This window comes from Engystomops pustulosus, chromosome 1, assembly GCF_040894005.1.
Source record: "Engystomops pustulosus chromosome 1, aEngPut4.maternal, whole genome shotgun sequence".
Classification (NCBI taxonomy): Eukaryota; Metazoa; Chordata; class Amphibia; order Anura; family Leptodactylidae; genus Engystomops; species Engystomops pustulosus.
This window is the reverse complement of record NC_092411.1, coordinates 51,879,739-51,904,220: the sequence shown is the minus strand read 5'-3', so window position 1 is coordinate 51,904,220 and position 24,482 is coordinate 51,879,739. Positions and strand designations below refer to the sequence as shown.

The 24,482-nt window shown below is 40.2% G+C and overlaps 1 protein-coding gene across 4 annotated transcripts in view; it reads left to right on the top strand.

Annotated features, from left to right (window-relative positions):
• Nucleotides 1-24,482, top strand: part of FBXL17 (F-box and leucine rich repeat protein 17) — a 469,629-nt gene that overhangs the window by 56,022 nt on the left and 389,125 nt on the right. Inside the window, exon 5 of one of the 4 annotated variants that reach the window (XM_072140442.1) lies at nt 1,004-1,407. The exons of the other annotated variants lie outside the window; for them this stretch is intronic. Within the exon in view, the coding sequence (XP_071996543.1) occupies nt 1,004-1,129 (126 nt within the window). The 3' untranslated portion in view covers nt 1,130-1,407. Of the gene's footprint in view, nt 1-1,003; nt 1,408-24,482 lie in introns of those variants that run through there. 4 annotated transcript variants of the gene reach the window in all.

Genomic DNA, 24,482 nt, shown 5'->3' with positions numbered 1-24,482 from the left:
GACATACCTTTCTTCCTCCATGTGCCCAGCCGAATTTACATAAGGAAGAAGAGATGATTCTAGAATGATTCATGTATGAATTGAGTAAGGGATGGTATACTTGTGAGCTCCTCCAACAGGTAGTGGTGACAGAATAGGTTACAGAGACCTGATGATGGTTGTCCTTTAACCCCTTACCAACATCTCTCGTAATAGTATGTCGGCTGCATGTGCATGTAAAGTGCTAATGGGCTCTGCTCTCTCCATAGACGGTGGGAGTTCGCTGCCATATTGGCTTAGATTGTCACTCTGATCTGTTACCATGACAGCTTTTGGTCATACAAAGACTGCTAAATGCGGAAATCGTCGGAATACCCGACGATAGTGCGGTCCGCGGACCCTTAGTAAAAAAGCCCCTATTTCTTGTTTGGCTACCTGCACTTGAACATGGCCCTGTGGTTGATTGGCCTGTGCCATTGATGTGTGAGGTCCATCCATGCCCAAACATGGCCAGAAATAGGACCTAAAATTTGCAGCTCAGGCAAAGGGTTAGAGAAATCACAGTTTGGTTTCAGCCCATGAATATACCTGGGCCTAATAATTAGCTGTCAAAACAACAGGGCACACACCCCAAAAATGTTTGTATGAAATGGACTTTAGTTTGATGGATTACAAGCACTTTTGGGATAAACTGGATATTGCAAAATGAACCATTGCATTAACTTCATTATCTGAATTAATTGGCAAATGTTTCCACTGATTTGTTCCAAAATGTTGTAGTCAATGCTGTTTCTTTAAGTGTACTAACATTTTTATCCGTATATATTTTATATAGTGAAATTCTGCACTATAGATGATTTATCCAGACCAGTATAGTATTGCTGTTCAGAACACTTGTTTACACCTTCACATCAGCTCATTGCCCTGTAGTATTTATCATGCTTTGACCTATTACCTTTTTGAGAATGCCATTTCTTCATGCATATTCCTTAATAATAATAATAATAATTCTATATTTATATAGCACCTGCACAAAGCATGCGAAATTGGTCCCGGTCCCCATGGGGCTCACAATCTAAACAACCTAATAGCATGTTTTGGAGTGCGGGAGGAAACCAGAGGACTCAGAGGAAACCCACGCAAACACTGAAAGATTATACAAACTCTTTGCAGATGTTGACCTGGGTGGGACTTGAACCCAGGACTCCAGCGCTGCAAGGCAGAAGTGCTACTCACTCAGCCGCCGTGCTGCCTTTACATAATATTGTTACTTTAAATGAAAAGAGAATATTGTCTGCACTATTATTTTCCTTCTCTTTTGCTGATGAGTGAAATGATTCTTGGGCATTATCTCTTTCTGTACTTCAGATGTTTACTAGATGTGTTATCTGCGTTATTGAATATTTACAGTCCGAACATAAGATGGATGTTTTGTTAGTGTACTCAAACAAGAATCTTCTATGGATTTTTGTTTCTTTTATATGCTTTTGAGCAATAAATTATTTAACTTTTGCGTTCATTGTGTTGCTTTTTACTTTGTAGAAAAACTTTATTTTAGCTTAGGAGTAATTTATTTGAGATGGTTTGAGACAGAAATCTCTTCCTCCTGTCTTGGTGGGTTGCAGTTGAGCGGGCAGAGGGAGTGAGAAACCACTTGGCTTTGATGTTTTGTTTCGGGAAGTGGTCATGCATTATTTTTCTATATCAAGTACTTTTAGGTAGACTACTTAATATAAAGTACATTTCATTGCCATTAAGAAGTGGCTTGTTGTACTGTTGCATGCCAGCTGGCCTTTCATGACCTCCTACAAAAGTGACTGGAAATGTATTTTTTGTTAAAGCTCCCCCGGTAAAGGCCGTAAGACATTCAATGACCTTTGTTCCACAGGAAAGCGGATTTAAACAAACGTTCTATCAGAGACGCTGAATTTGTATTTCATAGCCACCACCATGAAGTTGAGAGCATTTAAGAGACGAAGCTGCTGAGATGAAAAGATATGTATTCAGGAAAGCTAGGCTTCACAGTTGGCGTATAATCCTTTATTCTGCCATTGGTACCCAAACTCCTATACCCACTAGAACAAAAGGACCTGAATTGGAAATGGTGGGAGCTAGGGACACTTTGGTTGGCAGCACATTTTATGGCCCAAAGGCGATGTCAGGACTCAGTTTGATACCCTTTATTCCTTCTGACAGATGTGAGGTGGGTTCTTTGAGGGGGGGAAGTCATTACCAGGGTGAGGGCAGCATCAGATCAAAAGTAAAAAGCAATCAAACAAGGTGAAGGACTAGGGAAAACAGGCTTTTCTCTGCCCTAGACACCTGCCTGATGACTGAGGGGAATTGTCTTCATGTGTCATGTAGAGCGCGCTTCTCTTTGATGTACAGTGAGGAGAGTTGACGCGGGAAGGGGGGGGGGGGACTCTTCTGAATTTGTGAAGATGTTTTATTTCCAGTCTCCCTCAGTGGGAGAGGAAATACAATATGAAAGTTCTTTCTTATCTGAGGTATACTTTTTTGGCTAGACACATGCATAATGCTGAATTATTTGATGTAGAACGGTCGGTGTGCATCTTGTACTTATCAAAGCTTTGGAGTATTATGGCTAGCTTGTGAAATAGGAAATTGTATCTGGTGCTATGATTAAAGGCTTATGTTACCACTCTTCCAGCATGTGTGGAACTACAAATCTCATCATGGCCTTTAGGCCAGAGAGCTAGTCAACAAACTATTGCAGGGCTATTATTCTTTATATACAATGATGTCTATTACAATGTAGTATAATACAATACAGCAAGGAATATTCCCAACCTATCCACAGGATTTATCAGAGGTTCATTCCTCGCCAGGCACTCGTAGATAAGTGCAGAGGTGACTAAGCTTGCAAGAGTCTCTGAGGGGCTGTGGTTCTCTGGACCTCCTCAGAATGGCCAAGCAATGGTCTTCCTCTCTACTCACTGTTGTTACTACTTGAGAGAGACTAAAGTGATCACACTCTGAAGAGGTAAAACATCAAGGTTGTGGATGTTTTATGTATCGACTTTTTAGGACTTTTGATACTATACCGCGTAACAGATTGGTAGGTAAAGAGACTACTGGGACCAGGGGAATATCTGTGTCTTTGGGCAAGCAATTGATTTAGTGATAGAAAACAGGGTCATCATTAATGACACATTCTCAGATTGGGTTGAAGTTGCCAGAGGGGTTTCACCGGGGTCGGCGGGGATCCTGATCTTGTGATCAGTGTGGGGTCACAGCTGTTAGACCCTCACCTCTCCTTTGGTTTAAAATGACTCGCGCAACAGTCAGATGTGATCAAGGCCAGACGTTAAATGATTTACAGTAGAGACCTTCTTGGTTAAATATTGCTGGAGATTCTAGTGCAGCTTTCATGCTTTCCTGCTGTGCACGCAAATCATGGCAAAAAGCCGAGGTGCTGCAGTATGTCTTTTATAAAAAAATCGCCATCAGCTCTGATCTAGTTCTCATAAGCTCAATGGGGTTGTCCCATACTTTTAATCAATTTTATATAAGGCTTTGGGTGGGGGTGGCCTGTGGCTGGGAAAACTTTTTTTTTAAATCTCTGATATCGCCTTTGCCACATGTTTCCATTTTTTTTAATCTATTAAGCCTTTGATGAAAGTTACGTTTCTAATGTTCTTTTATATTTGAGTTCCTGATTATTTTTAAGATCTCTGAGAAAAGATGGAACCCCCTTTAAATTAAGTGAATATATACGAGATAATACTGAGACATTACTGCAGTTGTATTGTTCCTGTTTTGTTAACTTCATCCTTGCGGATAATTGTAATGCATGAAAGTGATGCTGTACAGTACATGCCAGGCTGACAAGGAAGGCAAATTCCTGCAGACATGTAAAGTAATCAGAATAAATGGTGTGTTATTCCATGTGCTTTGTTACAGTAAATGTTTCTGTAGTTCGTAAGGTTTCAGCACTTGCACATTTACCTCTCATAATGGATGGCACATTTTCTATAAGTTGACAAATAAGTGTGATGTATGCATACGGTTTGTACTGTTCAGATATGCGTAATATGATTCACTGGAAAGTTAATAGAAATGGGCTTTATCTATTTTATGTTTCGAGCGTTCTAGTGAAACCATCACCCCCCTCCAAAACCATAAAAGATTCATACTTTGTTAAAGAGGTTCTCGAAGATTAATGGCTTATCTTATGGCACAAGAAGCACTAAAAGTTATAAGAATAAAGAAAAATGCCTGACAGAAATCTGTGATGTTCTATGTGTTGGTTCAGATACTAGAAAACCGTGATGACATCTGGCACATGTTGGCGTCATTCTAAACCTGCATGATTGGTGTGTAAGTACAGATGTATCACACTGGGGTTGTGTTGGGTGGATGCAAGTCACTTGTTTGGTTACTTCCTGCAGTCGGTTCTCTCTGTACTTGCCCTTCACTCTGGTGTTAATGACACCTGTTGACATGTGGGTTGTTTCTCTATATTTTGGATCTTCTTTCTTTGGCAAATGGTGATACAGAGAAAACAGAATGCTCCCGAACATTAGTATGAATGCAGCCATATGGTGGATTATAATTCTGTCTTGACTCCTGGCATGTCACACTTGCCAATACATTGACTGGAAGAGAAGCGGTTAGTGGACATTAAGTTCTTAAACCACTGCCAGTACTTTTATCAAGTAGAATGAAATCCTTCCAGTTCCTGCTACATTTTTACGGTCCGTTGTTGTGGCATCATGCAAAAAAAATATTCTGTGAAATAGCTTGTATAAAGTGAGGAAGAAAGCTGGACATCACATTCACTGGGATTCGGGTCCCTTCATCCTTCTTACTAGCAACATCTCTGGACACATGGACATCAATCATGGCAGAGGTGGCAATGTGAGGTAAGGATGTGCTCCAACACTGAGCTCTCCGCCTTGCAAACTTAAAGGGGTATTCCAGGAATCGGCATAATTCATATACAAAATGGTACTCAAAATATAAGGTAATATGTAATTAGTTATTTAAAATTTTGCTCCCCATAGCAGAAAATGCTGGTGACATACACTGTAATGAAGAATTAAAATGCTACTGGCCCTTTAATCAGTCGGTTGATTTCCTCTGCACGGAGATGACACAGGACAGAAAATGGCCACTGGTCACATGTTCACATCACATGTCCAGCACCTGCATGAGTAGGTCATGTGATCACCACTATGTTTGTCTGTAGTCGGTTGGTTGCAGTGCATCCAGTATGGACGGTGTAGTGGTGTGACGTCACCTCAGTGATGTAATGTGCAGTGTGGCAGTTACACATCATTACTATGGTAACAGTATGTTACATCATCACTGGGAGCAGAAGATAAGAGGTAGAAGGAGTTACTGAGAACTAAAGGATCATGAAACTTAGTTTGCAGTGGCGGCCATATTGCTGATAACTTTAGAGAGGCCATAAATTTTGTTAATTACAAAATCAAAGTATTTAAGCTAAATTTTGTGACTATCTACATTGAGTTTTGTTATATTTATTTATAGCATTGTGGGTTTTTGTATCAGATGTTCATATTCCTGGAATACCCCTTTTTAAGTTTATTTTCACCCTGCGATATATGAGAAACATGATCTTGGAAGGTTTTATTCTTCTTGACAGCAAACTGTTTATTAGCAGTTTATTAGGTTAAAGAGTTCTGCAAAATCCATTGGGGGCTGGTGCATCAGTGGCAAAACACAAAAAACAACACTAAATGTTCTTGGCCTGTTCTGGCTCCCTCTTCACACATTGGGGCAGATTTACTTACTCGGCCCTGTCGCGATCCACAAACCCTATGAAATAAGACATTTTGAAATAATCTTAATATTAATCACCTCTTTGCTACATTGTAGTCCGTCCCTCCTAATAATTTTGGGGACCATTGTTTGATTTTATTTGAGTACATTGATGTATTGTGTTTATTTTAAAAGAATATTAAATTAATTTCATGTTTTATTAAGAAAAATGGATAAGCTCCTTATATATTGGTAAAATTGAAATTGTTTATGCAAAACATTTTATGTAATATTCTTATTCTTATATGTATAATATACATATCTCCATGTTTCCTTGTAGAATTGGTTTTATAGAATTGAGCATGTTAGTATATTATGTCAGAAAGTATATTTATATACAGTAAATCTCAACCTTCAAAAATATACACACTATGGCTGATTAGTCTTTTCCCTTTGTCAATGTTAAGTTTTTAATAACAGATTAAAAGAGATCTGTGCTATTGTATATGGATCCTGATCAGGCTTGGACTGGCCAACAGGTGAACAGGTAGATCCATCAGTGGGGCCCAGGTCCTGCAGTAGTAGTGTTGGACAGGGTGTTCTCAATTTACTTAATGCAGATATTCAGCATCTCTATCATATTCATACAATTATATGCATATACTATGTAACAAACTGTACATGTAGCCATGCAAGATCGAGTTTAACTGGAGGACCCTTGGCATCCTAATCCAACACTGGTCCTGATACACAGGTCTCTTAAGGTGGAAGGGGGCTGCAGTGGTCCCCTTGATATGTGTGCAGGAGGGAACAGGGGTAATTTGTCTGCAACAGGAGGGCAAGAGTCATGTTGTTCTTTTATCACATTTGCAATATTAATAAATCCTTTGACTTTCTTGTACCTTGTTCAGATGGAGTAATTTTAGAATAAAAAGTTGTGCAGATCTAAAATGCCAGTTGCTGATATTGTAACATTTCTTGGGTAACGCCTACAGCAGTCCTGCACTACGAGGATCCCGCATACAGCAGGACAGATCTTTGCAGTGAATACAGTTGTCATCTTATGTTTCCACAATCTTACAAAGGCTTGGAATAATGTGAGAGAAAGTTCTCCCGTTTCCCTTGGATCGTCTCGCCTGTACTGGTATGCAAAGGCGTATTGACCTTGTAGCTAGGATGGTGGCTTGAATTGTTCACTGTGTGTAGCGGTGTTAAAGGTGAGACACTGTGAGAGGTCACTGAGGGAACTGAAGCAGGACAAGCATATGGGGAATGAATATATTCTCTAGGTTCAGGTTTCAGCAAATGTAGATGGGAATCTGAGATTATCATCAGCAGATCATGCCCATAGGACTGAGAATGTGCCAAAGTATGAGCACTAGTGAAATGTTATCCCTGAGTTGTACAGGCAGCTATAATATATGCACGTGATTATTTTCGACATGTTTAATGCATTTCAGTGGTGACCCTGAATGTTTGGTAAGCATTGTCAGAAAACAAGTACGTGTTTTGAGAGGTTTTAAAGTCCAGTCTATTGTTCCGGTTACTCTGAGATTTACCTTCACTTTCAGAATCGATGCAATGTAAGGACAAAGAGCATTTTGTGTCAACAGGCAACATACAAGGCAAATGGTTTAAGGTTTCATGTGTTTGCGATGCATTTGTCAAAAAAAAATGTATTTCCGTGCAATTTTTTCACAGCATTTAACTACCTCCACCAAGTGTTATAATTTGCTGACAGCATGTTGAAAAGAAATGCAATGGGGCTCATTTACTTACCCGGTCCAGTCGCGATCCAGCGGCGCGTTCTCCGACGCTGATTCAGGTTCTGCCGGGATTTACTAAGGTCGTGCACCCGATATCCGCTAGGTGTCACTGCCGTGCCCAGGTCCACCGGAGTTCCCTTTCTTCGTCCAGGTGTATGCTAGTGCTATTCTTGCAACACAAATTTTTTTTTTAAATTCTGCGGTTTTTCTGAATCCGTCGGGTTTTCAGATGGCCACGCCCCCTATTTCTGTCGTGTGAAAGCCGGTGCGCCACAATCCGATCACGTTCGCCAAAATCGCAATTCAGACCCTTAGTAAATGAGCCCCATTGTGATTTCCAACATACCTCTATTATTTCTGCCATTATGTTGTTTCTAAGATATTCTTTCTAATCCATATGTTAATGATACAGTTGGTGTGCCATGGTCGTCTCCTTAGCTCACAGGGCTTTAAATCCTGCCTGAGCCTCTTCCCCTCCTTCAGTTTGGCTTCTCAGAAGACTTATCTGCTTATTTGATGGAGAGAGTAGGCAGTAATAGCAGTGCTACAAGTGCAAAGGACACAACTCTAGTGCATCAAATGCCTCTTAGCTTACAGATCAAAATGAGAATTTCACAGCATGGACATGAGTAAGAATGACGTTCTTTCAAGTAGTTCATTGTACATTTCTCTAACAGCAGATTATAATGCTTGAGGATGGTAGCCTACCTTTAACCCCTTAATGACGTGTAAGGTCACACATCGGCTGGGGGTGTTGGAGAGGGCTCATGGGCTGAGCCCTCTTTGTACACAGAGAGTTTGCTGCATATTGCGGCAAACACCCACTGGTGACACCCGCGATCGGTGCTAGTGCGTGGGCACTGCCATCTTGGCTTCAATTGTCCCTCCCTGTAGCGTCATCGGGGAGCAACAATCTGTTGCTATGACAGCCTTGGGACTTTGTAAGACCTGAGGCTGTATAGCATCTGAACATTCATTACAATGTGCCAGTCACACATTGTAATGAATGATCAGTAAAATCCCATATACTGCCATACTGTAGTCAACCTAGGGTTAAAGTACCCTAGGGTGGTCTGAAAAATATAAATAAATAATCCTAAGGTATTCAAATCACTCCCCTTTCCATAGAACTGATAAATTATAAAAATGTGGTAAAAAGTGATGAAAAAGCCTTACAATCCTCAAATTGGTAGCATTGAAAAAGTTATCTCATCTTGCAAAAAAAATAGACTTCACACACAGCATAGTACACTGAAGCAAAACGTTATTTTAAAGTGAAGTGACAAAGTTTTTGTATAGGTAAAACCTAAGCCCACAAGAAAATGGTGGCAAATACATTTTTCACCAATTTAACTACATTTGGATTTTTTTTTCAGTGCACAGCATGGAATATTAAATATTGTCACTATGAATTGCAATTTGTTATAGAGAAAAGCCCTCAAACGGCTTCTTACATGGAAAAATATAAAAGCTATAGTTTTTTGAAGGTGGGGAATGAAAAATGAAAACTCAAATAAAATAGGGCCTGGTCATTAAGGGAATAAAGGGGTTTTCTGGGCGCTCTCAAATTTTATGCAAGGCTTGGAGTGGCTATAAAACTGAAAAAACCTATACTGTACTCGCCCCCTTCAGCGCATCCGTTTTCCTGTGACACTGTCCGTCTTTTTTCCACTGCTGCTTGCCGGCTACACACTGAAACTAATGCTGTAGCAGACATGCAACAGTGGGTCACTGCTGGAGGGAGTGAGTATACATTTTTTCTCTTCCTTTTTTTTTTAAAAACCCCTCCCCCCTCAGAATTATTTAAATTTTTAAAAAGCCCAAACAACCCTGTTAATTTACTTTTGTGAGCTGCAATCGAAACTGATGTAACACTGCATTTGGAAAACAAAATGGGCAAGTTGCTCTAACACAAGGCAACCCTTTTAAGCAATTAGAGCACACACTTGTTCTGAGGCCAAGAGCTGTATATGAACGGTATTTTAAATCTACTGTATACACTCAAGTATAAGCCGACCCGAGTATAAGACAAGACCCCTAATTTTGACACAAAAAATTGGAAAAATCTATTGACTCGAGTATAAGCCTAGGGTGGGAAATGCATTGGTAACCGCTCCCCCCAGTATATAGCCAGCAAGTCTCCTGTAGTGTATATAGCCTGCCAGCCCCCCGGGGTATATAGGCTGCCAGCCCCCCGGGGTATATAGGCTGCCAGCCCCTGCGTGGCTTCGTCATCAGCGTCCGGTCCGTTTCAGGCACCATGACATCAGCCGTTTGCTGATGATATAGTGTATGCCGATGCTGGCACACACATTAGAGCGTCAGCGTGCGGCTGACGTCACGAAGACTGCGACGAACCGGGAGCTGATCTTGCAGCTGCGATTGTATGCCATTGGGCATCGGAAGTTGAGTACACATTTTGTTTCTTGACTCGAGTATAAGCCAAGTAAGGGTTTTTCAGCACATTTTTTTTTTTTGTGCTGAAAACCTCAGCTTATATTCAAGTATTTATAGATATATATATCTATATGCTTATAGCATCTTATGGCTGCATGTCTTTGCTTAGGTTGGAACCCCCCATCAGAGGTATATTGTAGAAAATCTTGACATTGCCTCTTTGTGTACTGATCCCATCAAAAGATTCTCAAATACAAATCTTTATCCAAATCCAGAAATTGTATTTCCTACCAGCAGAATCCAATTTGAAATTAGGTATTCTCTGATTTATTGTATTTTATTGTTATTTTTATCCTTATTGAAATTATGTTTGAAGAACCTTACGAACCTATAAGACCTGCATTAAGGTAGTTAACTGATATGCTCGGATATTTAGAACATGAACACCTTGGACATACTGTTAGAAATATTCCTTAGTGACATATAATAGTATATATCCTTAAAAAAAATGTCCAGCAGCAAACTATGAAGTTATCTAACAATAATACTCCTTCTCCACATGGTGGCAGCAAAGGTAATGATTTGGACCATGACACTTTTCTACGTTGGAATTGTTCAGTACAGAATATTTGAGTTGTGCGCTGTCATATGGGCTGAATTTGGTTAATTGAAATAAAGTAAATTTGTCCATTTAAAATTAAAGCCCCTCTAATTGGATAATTAAAAACAATTTAAGGAGATCATTTTATTTGCTGCCTTAGTATAAAACAAATGCCATTATTTGTTCGGATGCAGTTTGCAGGACTTGGGACATAACATTGCTGTTTTCTTAATCACATTAAGCCGGTCTGTTGTAATGTTATTTGTTGGGTTAAGTATATGGTAAATAAATAATGTTTTTTGGTTTTTTTTTATTTGTCTACTGCCCCTTATTGATGGTTTTTGATCTATTCTGTAAGATACGTAATTTAAAGGGGTTCATCCTAATTTTATTGGAGGAATTTTTACAGAAAGCCTCAGAAAAATGTTATCATTGTACCTACAGTGGGTTGCAAAAGTGATTTCTAATTTTTACATGGTATCAAGCATTTGTGATGTGAAGTGTGCTCAGTTGCCTTTAGAAATCACAATGAGCATAACTACAGATGTTTGTTAGAATAAATTTGTTAGAGAACATTTGTGGACAAAGAGCATCATGAATACCAAGGAACAAACGAGAAAGTTCAGGCAAGGTGGAAGTATATTGGGTGAAGTACATTGCACGCTAAGGTTTTAAAGTAATAGTCCAAGGTCTGATTATCTCATGAAACACTATTCAATACGTCATTGAACAATGGAAAAAGTATACAACAAATGCAAAGCTACGAAAACGTGGGTGTATACTGAAAACGACAGCGCAGAAAAGGGGAAGCGGCCAATAATTCCAGGGTGGCAACATCTGTCAACAGGACAACTATTAGTTATGTCCTCCACAAACCTGCAATTTATGGATGAGTGGTAAGATGACAGCAAGCTATCAGAAATACTGTTTGAATGAAGGAAATTCGGGGACATCGCAGACATATAGAAGAAGGTGCTGTGTTCATATGCGACCAAAATGAACAAAAATGAATAAAATGAGGCTATGCGTGGGAGGGAAGAAGCCAATACTGCACAAAACCCTGAACACTCCATCCGCACCTCAAGCATAGAGCAGGCAATAAGTATTTGACTGTAATGTTGAAAAAATAGTTGAAGGGTAATTAATACTTTTGCAATTCAACTTATATACTGAGTTCTAGTTTTTTTTTTCTTTACATCTTGTGAAATATGTATATTGTATACACTAGAGCAGTGATGGCGAACCTTTTAGAGACCGAGTGCCCAAACTGCAACCCAAAACCTAATGACTTATCGCAAAGTGCCAGTACGGCAATTTAACCTGAAAACTGACGGTTTAGTTTAGAATCAATTTACACAGGACTATCTGAGCTCGGATTACAGCAGTCCTATACACACTGAAACGCCACTTTTACACCATTTTACATCACATAAAAGAGTAATAAAAAGTTATCAAAAGGTCACGCAGTCCTCAAAATGGTAGCAATGAAAACAACGGCTCATAAAGCAAAAAAACCCAAACCTCCCCAGCTCCGTGCACTAAAGTTATCAGCGTCACAAGATGGCGAAACTATTTTCTTTTTCGTATACTGTTTTAATTTTTGAAAAAGTATTAAAACACAATAAAACCTACAAATCGGGTATTTTCTGTGAGTTTACCGAACCAAAGAATAAAGGAGACAAATGATTTGGAGCGCACAGCGAAAGTATTAAAATCCAGCTTCCCAGTACACGACATGGAATAATAAATGAGAAGTAAAATATGTTACGCAAAAAAAAAGCCCTCACACAGGTATAAATATATAATATAATATGCATATACATAAATACATACATATAAATACATATGTTACTTACTCTTTGGTTGTCCAAGGTGGCGGCCATGCTGGCAGGCAGAAGTTCAGGTGTCTGTTGTTCCGGGGGGTCAGTAGGGTAGATGGGCAGAGGGTGGGCGACCAGAGTTAGGGCAGGGGGGGGGGTAATGCAGCATCTGGAGTTCGGGGCAATGGGGTTATGAGGCATGAGTTCCAGGGGAGGGGGTGATGCAGGGCAGTGACCGGAGTTGAGGGGGGGGGGGGGGTAGTGAGAGCGGCCGGAGTTCGTGCAGGCAAATTGCAGTAGTGGGCGGAGTTTGGGCGGGGGGGTAGGGGTGCGATAGCGGCTGGGGTTCGGGCGCAGGGGCTTGTGGTAGCGGCGCAGTAAGTTTCGGGCCGGTTGCTTAGGGGAGGGGAGGGGCGGGAGTGGGCAGGAAATCAGCCTCCTGCTGATCTATGCCCCGTGGATGCGCGAGTTAAAAAAAAAAAAACCTCACCTCGTTCCTCCGGCTGATCACTGCAGCGCAAACGGAGTAAGGTGCCCAGCGCTGGCAGCGTAATGACATCATTTCGCTGCCAGCGCTGGGACGCTTACCGTCCTGTGCGCTGATGTGATCGTAGTGACAGAGCAGGAAGTGTCAGCACCCTGCTCTGTCATGGGTGTTAGCAGTATCGGAGCGCAGCTCCGATACTGCTAACAGCCATGACAACCAGGTGTGGACAGTGGTTGTCCGCACCTGGCAGTGGTTAGGAGGATGGGGCGCGTGCCAGCAGTGAGGGCTCTGCGTGCCCTCTCTGGCACGCGTGCCATAGGTTCGCCATCGCTGCACTAGAGTATAAGCTGACCTGAGTATAAGCCTAGGTACCTAATTTTACCACCAAAAACTGGGAAAACCTATTGACTCGAGTATAATCCTAGGGTGAGAAATGCATTAGTCACAGCCTCCACAGTATATAGCTGGCCAGCCCCTGTATATAGTCAGTCATCCCTGCCAGCCCCCTGTAGTGTTTATTGCCAGCCCCCAGTACAGCCAGCACATGAAAAAAATGAACAGAGTACTTGCCATTCTGTTGCCCCTGGCAGCTTTTCTTCTATCTCCATGTGCATGGTGCCAGCACCAGGTCCGCAACAGCTTCGTACGAAGGGGCCGTCCAGCACGCAATTGTGATGTCAGCAGCGGCTGACAATGGTTTTTTCCTCTGGGTCTGCACATCCGTGAAAAAATGGAGATGTGAACAGATGCATAGACATCAGTGGGTCCATAGACTAAATAAAAAGGAGAAAAAAAAAAACAGATGGCCGTGGTCACAGGTTTTGGTTGTTACCCAATTCCCATATTGAGGAAATCATTTAAAGGAAACCTACCACTTGTAGTGGCAGGTTTCCGATGGAAATACCGGGCACCAGCTCAGAGTGAGCTGGTGCCGGAGCTTATTTTAGTTAGTGTTTTAAACCGCGGTATCGCGGTTTAAAACACTTTTTAAACTTTATAGCCGGCGCAGGCAGGTACGTGCTCGGCGCTTACCGTGCGCGCGGCTACATAGAAAGTGAATGAGAGCCGCGCGCATGGTAAGCGCCGAGCGCATACCTGCCTGCGCCGGCTATAAAGTTTAAAAAGTGTTTTAAACCGCGATACCGCGGTTTAAAACACTAACTAAAATAAGCTCCGGCACCAGCTCACCCTGAGCTGGTGCCCGGTATTGCCATCGGAAACCTGCCACTTCAAGTGGTAGGTTTCCTTTAAAGCGAGGGAAAAATAAAGCTGTCTACCCCACTCCTCTTATGGAGTTTCTGTTCCACCTGTTGATGCTCTGGGCTTGAAGTTTCAGTCTCAGAACGCTTAGGTTCACCTGTGATGGGACTGTTTCAGCTTGAGGACTGAGGAACAGGAACTAGAGGCAAGAAATGGATTTTACATTTTTAATTTAGACTAGATCTCTTGTACTGTTATTTAGACAGTTCTGTTGTCAAGCTTAGACTTGGACATCTTACTTTATACATAATCTTAGAAGCTTCCATTGAATCAGTTTTTTAGGTCTATGTGTTGCCCTTATTGTCTTAACCCTTTCAAGACCAAGGTCTTCTAATGCCTGAATGCCAACAGCAAAATGTCACCTTTTGTAAGCTAAATATTTATTCATTTACTTTTTTTATAGCTCAAATGAGGGTTACTGGTTTATTTCTAATTTTTTTGCATTTTTATGAGAGGAAATAAGGAGAAATAAGTTTTGCTTTTATGAACTCCTTTTATGATTATAGTATATACTAGAGCAGTGGTGGCGAACCTATGGCACGGGTGCCAGAGGTGGCACTCGGAGCCCATCCTGTGGGCACTCAGACCATCGCCCCAATTTCACCAAACTGGCCACATCCACCAAATCTTCCTGCAGTCCCAAGCAACTTAAGGGATGCTCCTCTCAGTGCTATTTTAAAGCAACACTTCACTGGCTGTTTGAAACTGCAGGAAAAGCGAGAAGGTGTTGACTGAACTGCATTGTCTTTGGAGGTCCTCCTGCTGGACCCACCATTCTTCCCGGAGAGAAGCTACAATGATGGTCTGAATTTGCCCACCTTCTTTCAACTGCAATGGTGGCCTTAAGAGAGCCAATACAATTGAATGATGTTGAAGAACTGGTAGCCATAAGTTACTGCTTGAAATGCCATGTTGGCACTTTATGGTAAATAAGTGGATTCTGGGTGTAGTTTGGGCACTCTGTCTCTGAAAGGTTTGCAATCACTGTACTAGAGTATAAACTAAGCCCCCAAATTTGACCAAAAGTAACTGGAATAATGTAATTGACTTATTGAGTATAAACCTAGGTTGGAAAAGGCATTGGTAACAGCCCACCCGAGTAATGTAATACCCAGCAGCCTACCCCAGTAATGAAATGCCCTGCAGCAACCTCCCACAGTAATGAAATGCCCTGCAGCAGCCTCCCACAGTAATGAAATGCTCAACTCCCTGGCTGCATGGGGCATAACTAACTTGTACATAGATCAGAATTGAGGAGGGAGAGGGTTAACTTATATTCTCTGTGGTCAATCTCAGGATAAAGTCGCCTCCATGGCAAGTGGGAGTGGAGCGGGCGTGAATGATGTATAGCTGATGGTGATGCGTTGCAAGTTTATAAGGTAGTAGTTCAGGTTTTATTTGCCTATTTGCTGCTGACAGATTCACCTTTAGGTCTTGTCCTAACAGGGTAAGACTGGCGAACCAGAGGATCCTCAGCCAAGGCTCTAACACTGTGATGACCACCAGAGTTCAAAGAGATGACAAACAATTTTGGAGGCTCCTATATTTTATTTTCTAGGGGATGATCACTGGTGAGCCCCGTAAAAAAAAATTACCTGTTGGGCCAAAGGAACCCCAATCTGACAAAGTCTCCTACAATATCCCATAACTTATCGATATCTCAGAGCTCTCCAGAACATGAGACTTTGGCTATTGGAGCACTGAAGGTAGAATTTACAATAACCAAATACAATTGACTTGTTGCTGAGACCATTAAGTATATAGATAAGTAGGAGCCATTTATAGGTCTTTAATTGTACAGCTGAAATTGAGCAACACAGAGAAGTATGGTAAATCTTTTATTACAAAAAAAAAGCAATGGGTAGACTCTGAGATTTTCTGTAATTCTATCATTCATATTGCTCCAAGGGACTTGGGATCATTTTCTGCAATTACAAGTTTTTCCTTAAATCAAATTATTGATTTCTCTTCAGTTAATATAAATTCTTGGGCATATTTTGTAATGAAAGCAGTTCATTACAGTTCACCCTCTTTGGAATTGCCCTTAATTAGGAAAAGTTACTCTGTAGAAAGTAAAATCCAGGAACATAATTAGAGTCTTGTATTGAAAAGCAATATTACTTTTCCTGGAGTGTACACTTTATTCCTTAGTAAAATATATATTTTTGAACAGTGAAATGTTCAGTTTTAGTAGTGATGCTGAGTAAGAATATGCCAATTGCAAATTAGAATAGTCCAGCCCTGAAATTTCTGTACCAAAATTTAGCAGATTTTTAATTTTTAGTTGAATTTTAACATTTTTGTCCATCTGATCTCTTAATCATAAAAACATGAAAAAGCTTAAAGGGGTATTCTCGCCTGGGCATTCACATTCATTTTCATAAATCTGCCATATATAAACATTTCTTCAATTAGATGTTATTAAAAAAAAAAATTCCTGTGTGAATATAATTTCTCATAAATGTAGTGATTTGGGCCCTTAGAAACAAGACTCTGTCCCTTTTGTATATGAAATGTCCAGCAGTTACTCCATATCCTACAGCCGCCCTTGTGGTAATGATCGCTGAATCCAGGAGGTCAGACAAGACACAATAGCGCATATCTGGCCACCACTTCCAGAGCGTGAGGTGGTCGTAACCGAGGAAGCCATCTCGTTTCTAAGGGACAACATGCCTATGTTTATGAGAAATTATCTTCACACAGGAACATTTTTTTTTAATAACATCCAATTGAAGAAATGTTTATATATGGCCGATTAATTAAACTGAATGTCATTGCCCAGACGAGAATACCCCTTTAAAGGACATCAATCACTAGGGTGAAGGATTGTACACCAAGCACACTGACAGACTGTAGTGTGTCCCTTCTGCCAGGATCTGCTCTCTTTTTAGCTTCTTATGCTTTTGTTTTTAGGGAAAAGGGCTTTAAAATTATGCAAATGAGCCAGAAGGAGTCTAGAATTTAGGGCTTTTCCCATGAAAGAAAATTAGAATAATCAGAATCATTAATCCTCTAGTGATGTTTATACAATATAGATAATTTTTAACCTTACTTTTCAGTTATACTCAGTTTTATTTTTAGCTTTTTTAACTCAGACACATTATGATCCCTTTAGGGCTGGCAGGCTATATACTCCAGGGGCTGGCTGGCAGGCTATATCCTACAGGGGGCTGGCTGGCAGGCTATATCCTACAGGGGGCTGGCTAGCAGGCTATATCCTACAGGGGGCTGGCTAGCAGGCTATATCCTACAGGGGGCTGGCTGGCAGGCTATATCCTACAGGGGGCTGGCTGGCAGGCTATATCCTACAGGGGGCTGGCTGGCAGGCTATATCCTACAGGGGGCTGGCTGGCAGGCTATATCCTACAGGGGGCTGGCTGGCAGGCTATATCCTACAGGGGGCTGGCTGGCAGGCTATATCCTACAGGGGGCTGGCTGGCAGGCTATATCCTACAGGGGGCTGGCTGGCAGGCTATATCCTACAGGGGGCTGGCTGGCAGGCTATATCCTACAGGGGGCTGGCTGGCAGGCTATATCCTACAGGGGGCTGGCTGGCAGGCTATATCCTACAGGGGGCTGGCTGGCAGGCTATATCCTACAGGGGGCTGGCTGGCAGGCTATATCCTACAGGGGGCTGGCTGGCAGGCTATATCCTACAGGGGGATTGCTGGCTAAGTACTGGGGAGGCTGTGACCAATGCATTTCCCACCCTCGTCTTATACTCAAGTCAATAGGTTTGCCCAGTTTTTTGTGTTAAAATTAGGGGTACTCGGGTCGGCTTATACTCGAGTATCTATGGTAAATAAATTGCATTTTTGCTGTTATATGTAATATAAAACGACATTTATCAATGGGAACCTCTTTTAGTGTATGCTGAATAACTTCACCTTTAAAAATCGCTGTACAATGCTGACAGTTCAAAATATTATTATTTTGGGTCGGTACGATCACGGAGACTCCAAATTTATATAGGTTTTGTATGAAAATATTATACTTCATTTAGCCATGTTCTGGCAGTGTAGTGTCATTTTTTGCTACATTTGTTGACTTTTTAATGCTAACATCTTAAGGACTGTGTGGCCTTTTGATCACTATTGAATTTGGGTGCTATTTTCCGTTACGGGGTTAAACACAGGGAAAAAAACGTAGTTATATTTTGATCAGCCGTTTTGGGATGCGGTGAAACTGAACATCTTTAGTGTTTATCAGTTCTGGGCAAAGGGGGGGGGCAATTTTTATTTTATTTTATTTTTTTAAATGTAATTCTTTTTTTCCTTTTTTTTGGCTATTTTTCAGACCCTCTAGGGATTTTAAGTACAGTATGGCAGTATATGAGGATTTTACATATCATGTACACCAATTTGCAAATCGCACATTGTAATACAGTGGAAAAAAGCGACAGCCTCGGGTCTTTGTGTGACCTGTCTCGGTCATGGCAACGGATGAATGCTCTCTGATGAAGTCATGTGGAGCGCCGAGCCAAGATGGTGGTGCGCGCCCTCTCCAAGCATGAAGAGTGTACGCGTGGTATTCAGTTATGTCCCGCGTTGGGAGGGGATTAAAGGATAAAAGTTCTGTCTAAGGAGTAGAAGGCCTTTTAGTGGTCTACACTCAAGGAGAGTCAGAAGTTAGACCGAGTTGTTAAGAAAAAAATAAAGATTGTGACCAACAAAAACCGCAAGTAGAACAGTGTAAACTTGCGATTTAATATCTTTTGGACTGTACTTTTTAATGATGATTGGGTTTTGTACCTTCCTTTGGCTTGAATAAAATTCGATTTCTATGAATTTTGTAGAAGTCTTAGACTTAAAGGGGTATTCCCATCTGGGCATTAACATATAATTGGATTGATTTGCCAAATGTAAACATTTCTACAATTGGATGTTATTAAAAAAAAAATGTTTCTGTGTAAAGATAATTTCTCATAAATGCAGCCATGTTGTTCCTTAGAAACAAGATAGCTTCCTCGGATACAGCCACCTCTACTGGAGAAGCAAGAAACAACTTGTTTTTGTATATGAAATGTCCCGGAGTTACTGCAAGTCCCACAGCCATCCTGTGGTAATGAACGCTGTATTCAGGTGGGCAGGCAGGGCTTAATAGCGCAAGTCTGGCCATTGCTGCCAAAATGTGAGGTGGTCGTATCCGAGGAAGTTATCTCGTTTCTAAGGGACAACGTGACTACATTTATTAGAAATTATGTTCACATAGGAACATTTTTTTTTATTAAAATCCAATTTAAGAAATCTTTACATATGCCAAATGAATTCAATTAAATGTAAATGCCCAGATGGAAATACTCCTTTAAAATGTTTTTGGTAAAGAGAGTTTTGACCCAGAGATTTCTAGCCCTATGTTAGAAACCTTTCAGAAAATTGTGTTAAAAGAGGTAACGGATAAATGGGACCATCATAAAAAGGGGTTTTCTCCTAATGGGAGAAATTCGAGGAGAGACGGGCGTTGACATATTTGAGAAAGAAAGACAATCTGCTAATTAAAATAACAGATAAAGAAGGGGCTACAGTTATCCTCGATAAGCAGAAATTTATTCATGAAGCGATAGGTCAACTGTCCGATGTGTGTGTGTTTACAAAAGCAGTTGAACAGGTACTGTCTGAGGCCCTCATACATAGATTGATCTCTAAAAAACTATTCCGGATACTGTTCAACAAATTCCCTCGGATCCCCGTTCTGCATATTCTCCCCAAAATCCATAAAAATATGGATTTTTTAGCGATTTTATATTGTTTTATTCCTTTAAAAATTGTGAAACAGTTACCCTGTTACCTCAACGATATTCATTTTACCATGGCGCTACTTGACCTGGTGTTAACTAAGAATTATTTTCAGTTTGGAGATGATTTTTCCTCCAGTTACAAGGAACCAACATGGCTCCTTGCTACGCTAATATTTTAATATCTGAATATAAACTAAATATTGCTCTAGTCCGTCTGTTCACTTACTTGACCCATTCGTGGCTTAGGTATGTGGTTGGCCAGAAGAAATGTGATGTCGGCATGCATGAACTGTCAGCGATTATGAAAGAGGATGTTTTTTAGCATTCACTAAACGGGGAACCCATTGATAAATGTGGGTTTTTTACATCCAAGACCAAAATGCAATTTATTTGTTTAAATGCCCTTGTGAGAAAGTTTAACACCTTGCCGACCGAGGACGAACTATATCGTCCTCATGCGGCAAAGGGTGTATGGAGAGAGCTCACGAGCTGAGCTTTTTCCATACACACCGGGTAATGGCTGTATAAAACAGCCAACACCCGCCTGTCACTGCCACAGTCGGTGCTGGCACCGATCGCGGCAGTTAACCTGTTAAGTGCATTGGTCAAAGCCGACCGCGGCACTTAACTTACCGCTATATGGGTGCCGCCATCTTGGCCACCCCCTGGAACGTCATCGGTGGGCGGCGATCGGTTGCTATGGCAGCCTAGAGTCTCATTGAGACTCGGCGGCTTGCCATGTGTAATGATTTTTAATAGCCAGCAGAGGGCAGGCTATTAAAAATCATTGTAAAATAGCTATATACTGCAATACAGTAGTATTGCAGTATATAGAATTAGCAATCAGTCCCTGCATGGTTAAATTATCCTGGAGGATCTAAAATAATGGTAATTTTTTCCCTAGAACTTTTATAAATATAAATGAACAGTAAAAATCATAAACACTTTAGGTATCATCGCGGCCATTTTGAAAAATGTAAAAATTCTATAAAAGGTGATCAAAAGCCCATACAGTCCTCAAAATGATAGCATGAAAAACGTCATCAAAAGTCGCAAAAAATGACACCACCCACAGCTCCGTGCACTGAAATATGAAGTTATTAGTGTCAGAACATGGCAAAATGAAGATTTTTTTTTTCTTATACAGAAGGTTTTAATTTTTTTAAATGTATGAAAATTTTATAAAATCTGTACAAATTTGGTATCCTTGTGATCGTACCAAACTAAAGAATAAAATAGACATGTGATTTGTGGCGCTCAGTCAAAGCTGTAAAATCCAAGCCCACAAGAAAACGGCACAAATGCGTTTTTTCATCATTTTCACTGCATTCTGAATTTTTTTCCCCGATACACGGCATGGAACGATAAATACCATCACTATGAAGTGACGCAATTTTTTACGCCGAAAACAAGCCCAAACAGAGCTCTGTACATGGAAAAATAAAAAAGTTACAGATTTTTGAGGGTGGGGAGTGAAATATGAAAATGCAAAAAACGAAAAAGGGCCACGTCCTTAAGGTGTTAATGTGGGGATTTTTAACATCCTTTGAAAATATGGCTGAGCGAATATTGCTCGGCTAATAAAAATTATGCAGCTAGAGAGAGGAAAAGAGGTGTACTACACACCTGGACAGATTGGGGCAGATTTATCAATCCATCTAAAAGTCAGAATATTTCTAGTTGCCCATGACAACCAATCACAGCTCCCCTTTAAAATATCCATGAGTACTGGTAAAATGAAAGCTGAGCTATGATTGGTTTCCATGGGCAACTAGAAATATTCTGACTTTCAGACGGCTTGATAAATCTGCCCCATTGAGTTGTAATGGATTCAATGAGAATTGTAATTTTTCAGTATTTTTACAGCATGTTTGTCAATTTGCACTAATTGAGCACAACAGGTAAATACTCTGAGCGTTAGACCAATTGAATAAGTAATGCGTTAAGGTGATATAACGTCACTTTTAAGGTGCAGATTATGTACATGCTTGACAAAGGGGGAGGATCCCCTGAAAATTAGCAGGTGTGGGTGCACGTGTTTTTTTTTGTTTTCTGCTAAAATCTATGGTGAGGATTAAGTGACTAAGTGCAGATTAGGCTGCAATGGATTGTATGAAGATTTCTATTATTGTATCTTTTCAAAATTGATAAAGGCAAAATAAAAATTAAAAAGCTGTATGGAAATCTGTGTTACAAAGTATGTGATTAGACTGTGGGAAGGACCTCCTGGACTTTTATGTTCCACACACGAAAGTAGTCAGACTTTTGCTTTTTTTTTTTTTTTTTGCAGCAGGGACTCCATGCATCATATATCAATTTGATGCATAAGACTCGTCCTCTGCATTGTGGTTGGTCCATGGTTTAAGGACCGTTCACAGTGCATCTTTGGAATGATGGTATTTTTGTTACTGTAAATAATTGTATTCTCCATAAAATAATGTCACTTAATATGGCATGTCTGAATTAAGGCATGAGACTCCAATATAGTGATCGGCACATGTTTATTTAGCAGTGTAACTTTGCTATGTAGCAGTGATGTCTAGCTTTGTATTTATTGAAGCCATTCATTTTAAACAAATATGTGGATAAAAAGCATTTTTCATTGCCTTGTCAGTTTGCATATGGTATTGAGATATTGTTTTGTTTATCTCAAGGACATCTATCAAATCTCAGACCCGCTGCTCCTTGCTCAAATTTTCCTATTCTTAAATGCAACATCACTATCAAGAGAAGACACAGCTATACATCATTATGTTGGTTATGACAACTGTGGGTACAATCAATGTGGAATGACACACAGATTAATCATTTGAGAATGCAAGATTTGCTCATCTTTTTAATGAATCATACTTTTCAATACAGTTTGTCAAACACACATCAACTTAAAATTGAATAGGTCACCGGAATCAATGTTCAGAAACTATTGAAGGGTTAATCTACGGGGTGAATATGTTTTAGACTAATACATTTTAAATAGTCCTAACATTGACTTTTCAGCTCTTCACACAGCCGACAAAAGGACGGACGTGTCACTGGTATCTCGGCTTAGGTTTTCTTATTCGTAGCAGTGCCATATATTAAAAAAATACTCCATAGGTTTGGGCAAAAAGTCTAATCTCTGTGTTCTGTAATGACCGTAACAAATCTCCTGCCCAGAGGATAGCGGATGATAGGATCTAATTTCAGACAGCACTGTAATGTGCACCAGACATGGATGACCCATAAAATGTGCTCATAAGGGGACCCAAAGTTCAAGATGGCAGCCCTAAATGAGTGTTTTATCACTGTTATTAATCAAAAGGAGCAGTCATAAGAATGCACAGCCAGATGTACACCTAAGTTCTCCATAAGAACTGATCTTTAGTGGGTTTTCCCACTCAGCATTCCTATCATTTCTAAGGGAAGTGTGGAGGAGGTTGTTCCAGAAGTTCCATAGAATTCACTGCTCCATTCACATGTGGTATAAAAGCTTGAATAATGGGTCAGCCATTGGTTATAAGGGAATGGATTAAAAAATATTTAATAAATAAAAATGCTGCTTCTTGAACCAGTCATCGGCCACCATCTTATATACATAGTCCAAAGTCAATGGGACTGCATAGAAGCCTGTAGTTTGGTATCTGTCGTTGATGAACAGTGGGTAGGGTGGGCTAGGAGTACACAGAATTGGTTAATAAAGAGAGAGTGAAAGTTTCATGCAGTTAGCGAGTGTTATAGGCTTGCCTAAATAAATGCGTTTTTAAGAGCTTGTGTGGAGCTTTGAAGGTTGGGTATTTGTTTGATAGACAGGGATAGGGCAGCTCATGAAGATTCCTTGCAATGTGAGTGATAATGATAATAATTCCTGTGTTCTTCTTTCCCATCTGCCTTTAAACAGCTGTCTGTCCTATATCTACTTAGAGATAAAAGAACCTTCTAAAAGTGTCTAATGAATTCACTCTTTACCGACCGTCCCTGGATAGTCTTATTTAACTGAGCTGAATCATGAAGGGAAATATTGTCTAGGTATGGAAAGAGTTGATCTTTGACCTGCTTTTCTTTTCTGTACGCTGTGTAAGTGACTTCATACACACTGCTCACTGTAGGAGAAAGCAGTAGCTAAAAAGCTAAAATAGAGAAGCTGCTTTACTTGAAGTAAATTACTAATTTTATTATTCTCATCTGCTATTTTCATTTTTGCAGTAAAAATAAAATTACTTCAAAGAATTGGTTACATATTAAACCTGAGTATTTTGTACTTTGTTGACTAAGGTCTCTGAACGCTTCAAATGTTTTTAATACTTAATGTCAAAACATTTGGTTGCTTGGTTAGAAGAAGCCTGTTTTCCCACATTTTTGACAAGTAAAATTATTACTTTACATAAGTTTGTATTCTTAAATGTATGTAGGAAAATCCAGTGCAGAATTGTTATAAAAAATGAATTATTAAAAAAGTTTAATGTAAGTTGGTTGATGGGGTATTAGAAGTGTTTCCTTATCACAAGCAATAAGTACAGTATGAAAGAGATTGCACATGACTGAATAACTCACATGTGCCCACAGCACGTTCCTAAATGTCTGTGATCTTGCATCATTTCTCTTAGAGTAAATATTAAGGATAATATAAAAACTTAAATTGTTAATGCTCGACAAATATATCCAGGAGCTCAGGACATGCAAAGGTAACCTAATTCTCCCTGGGGTTGGA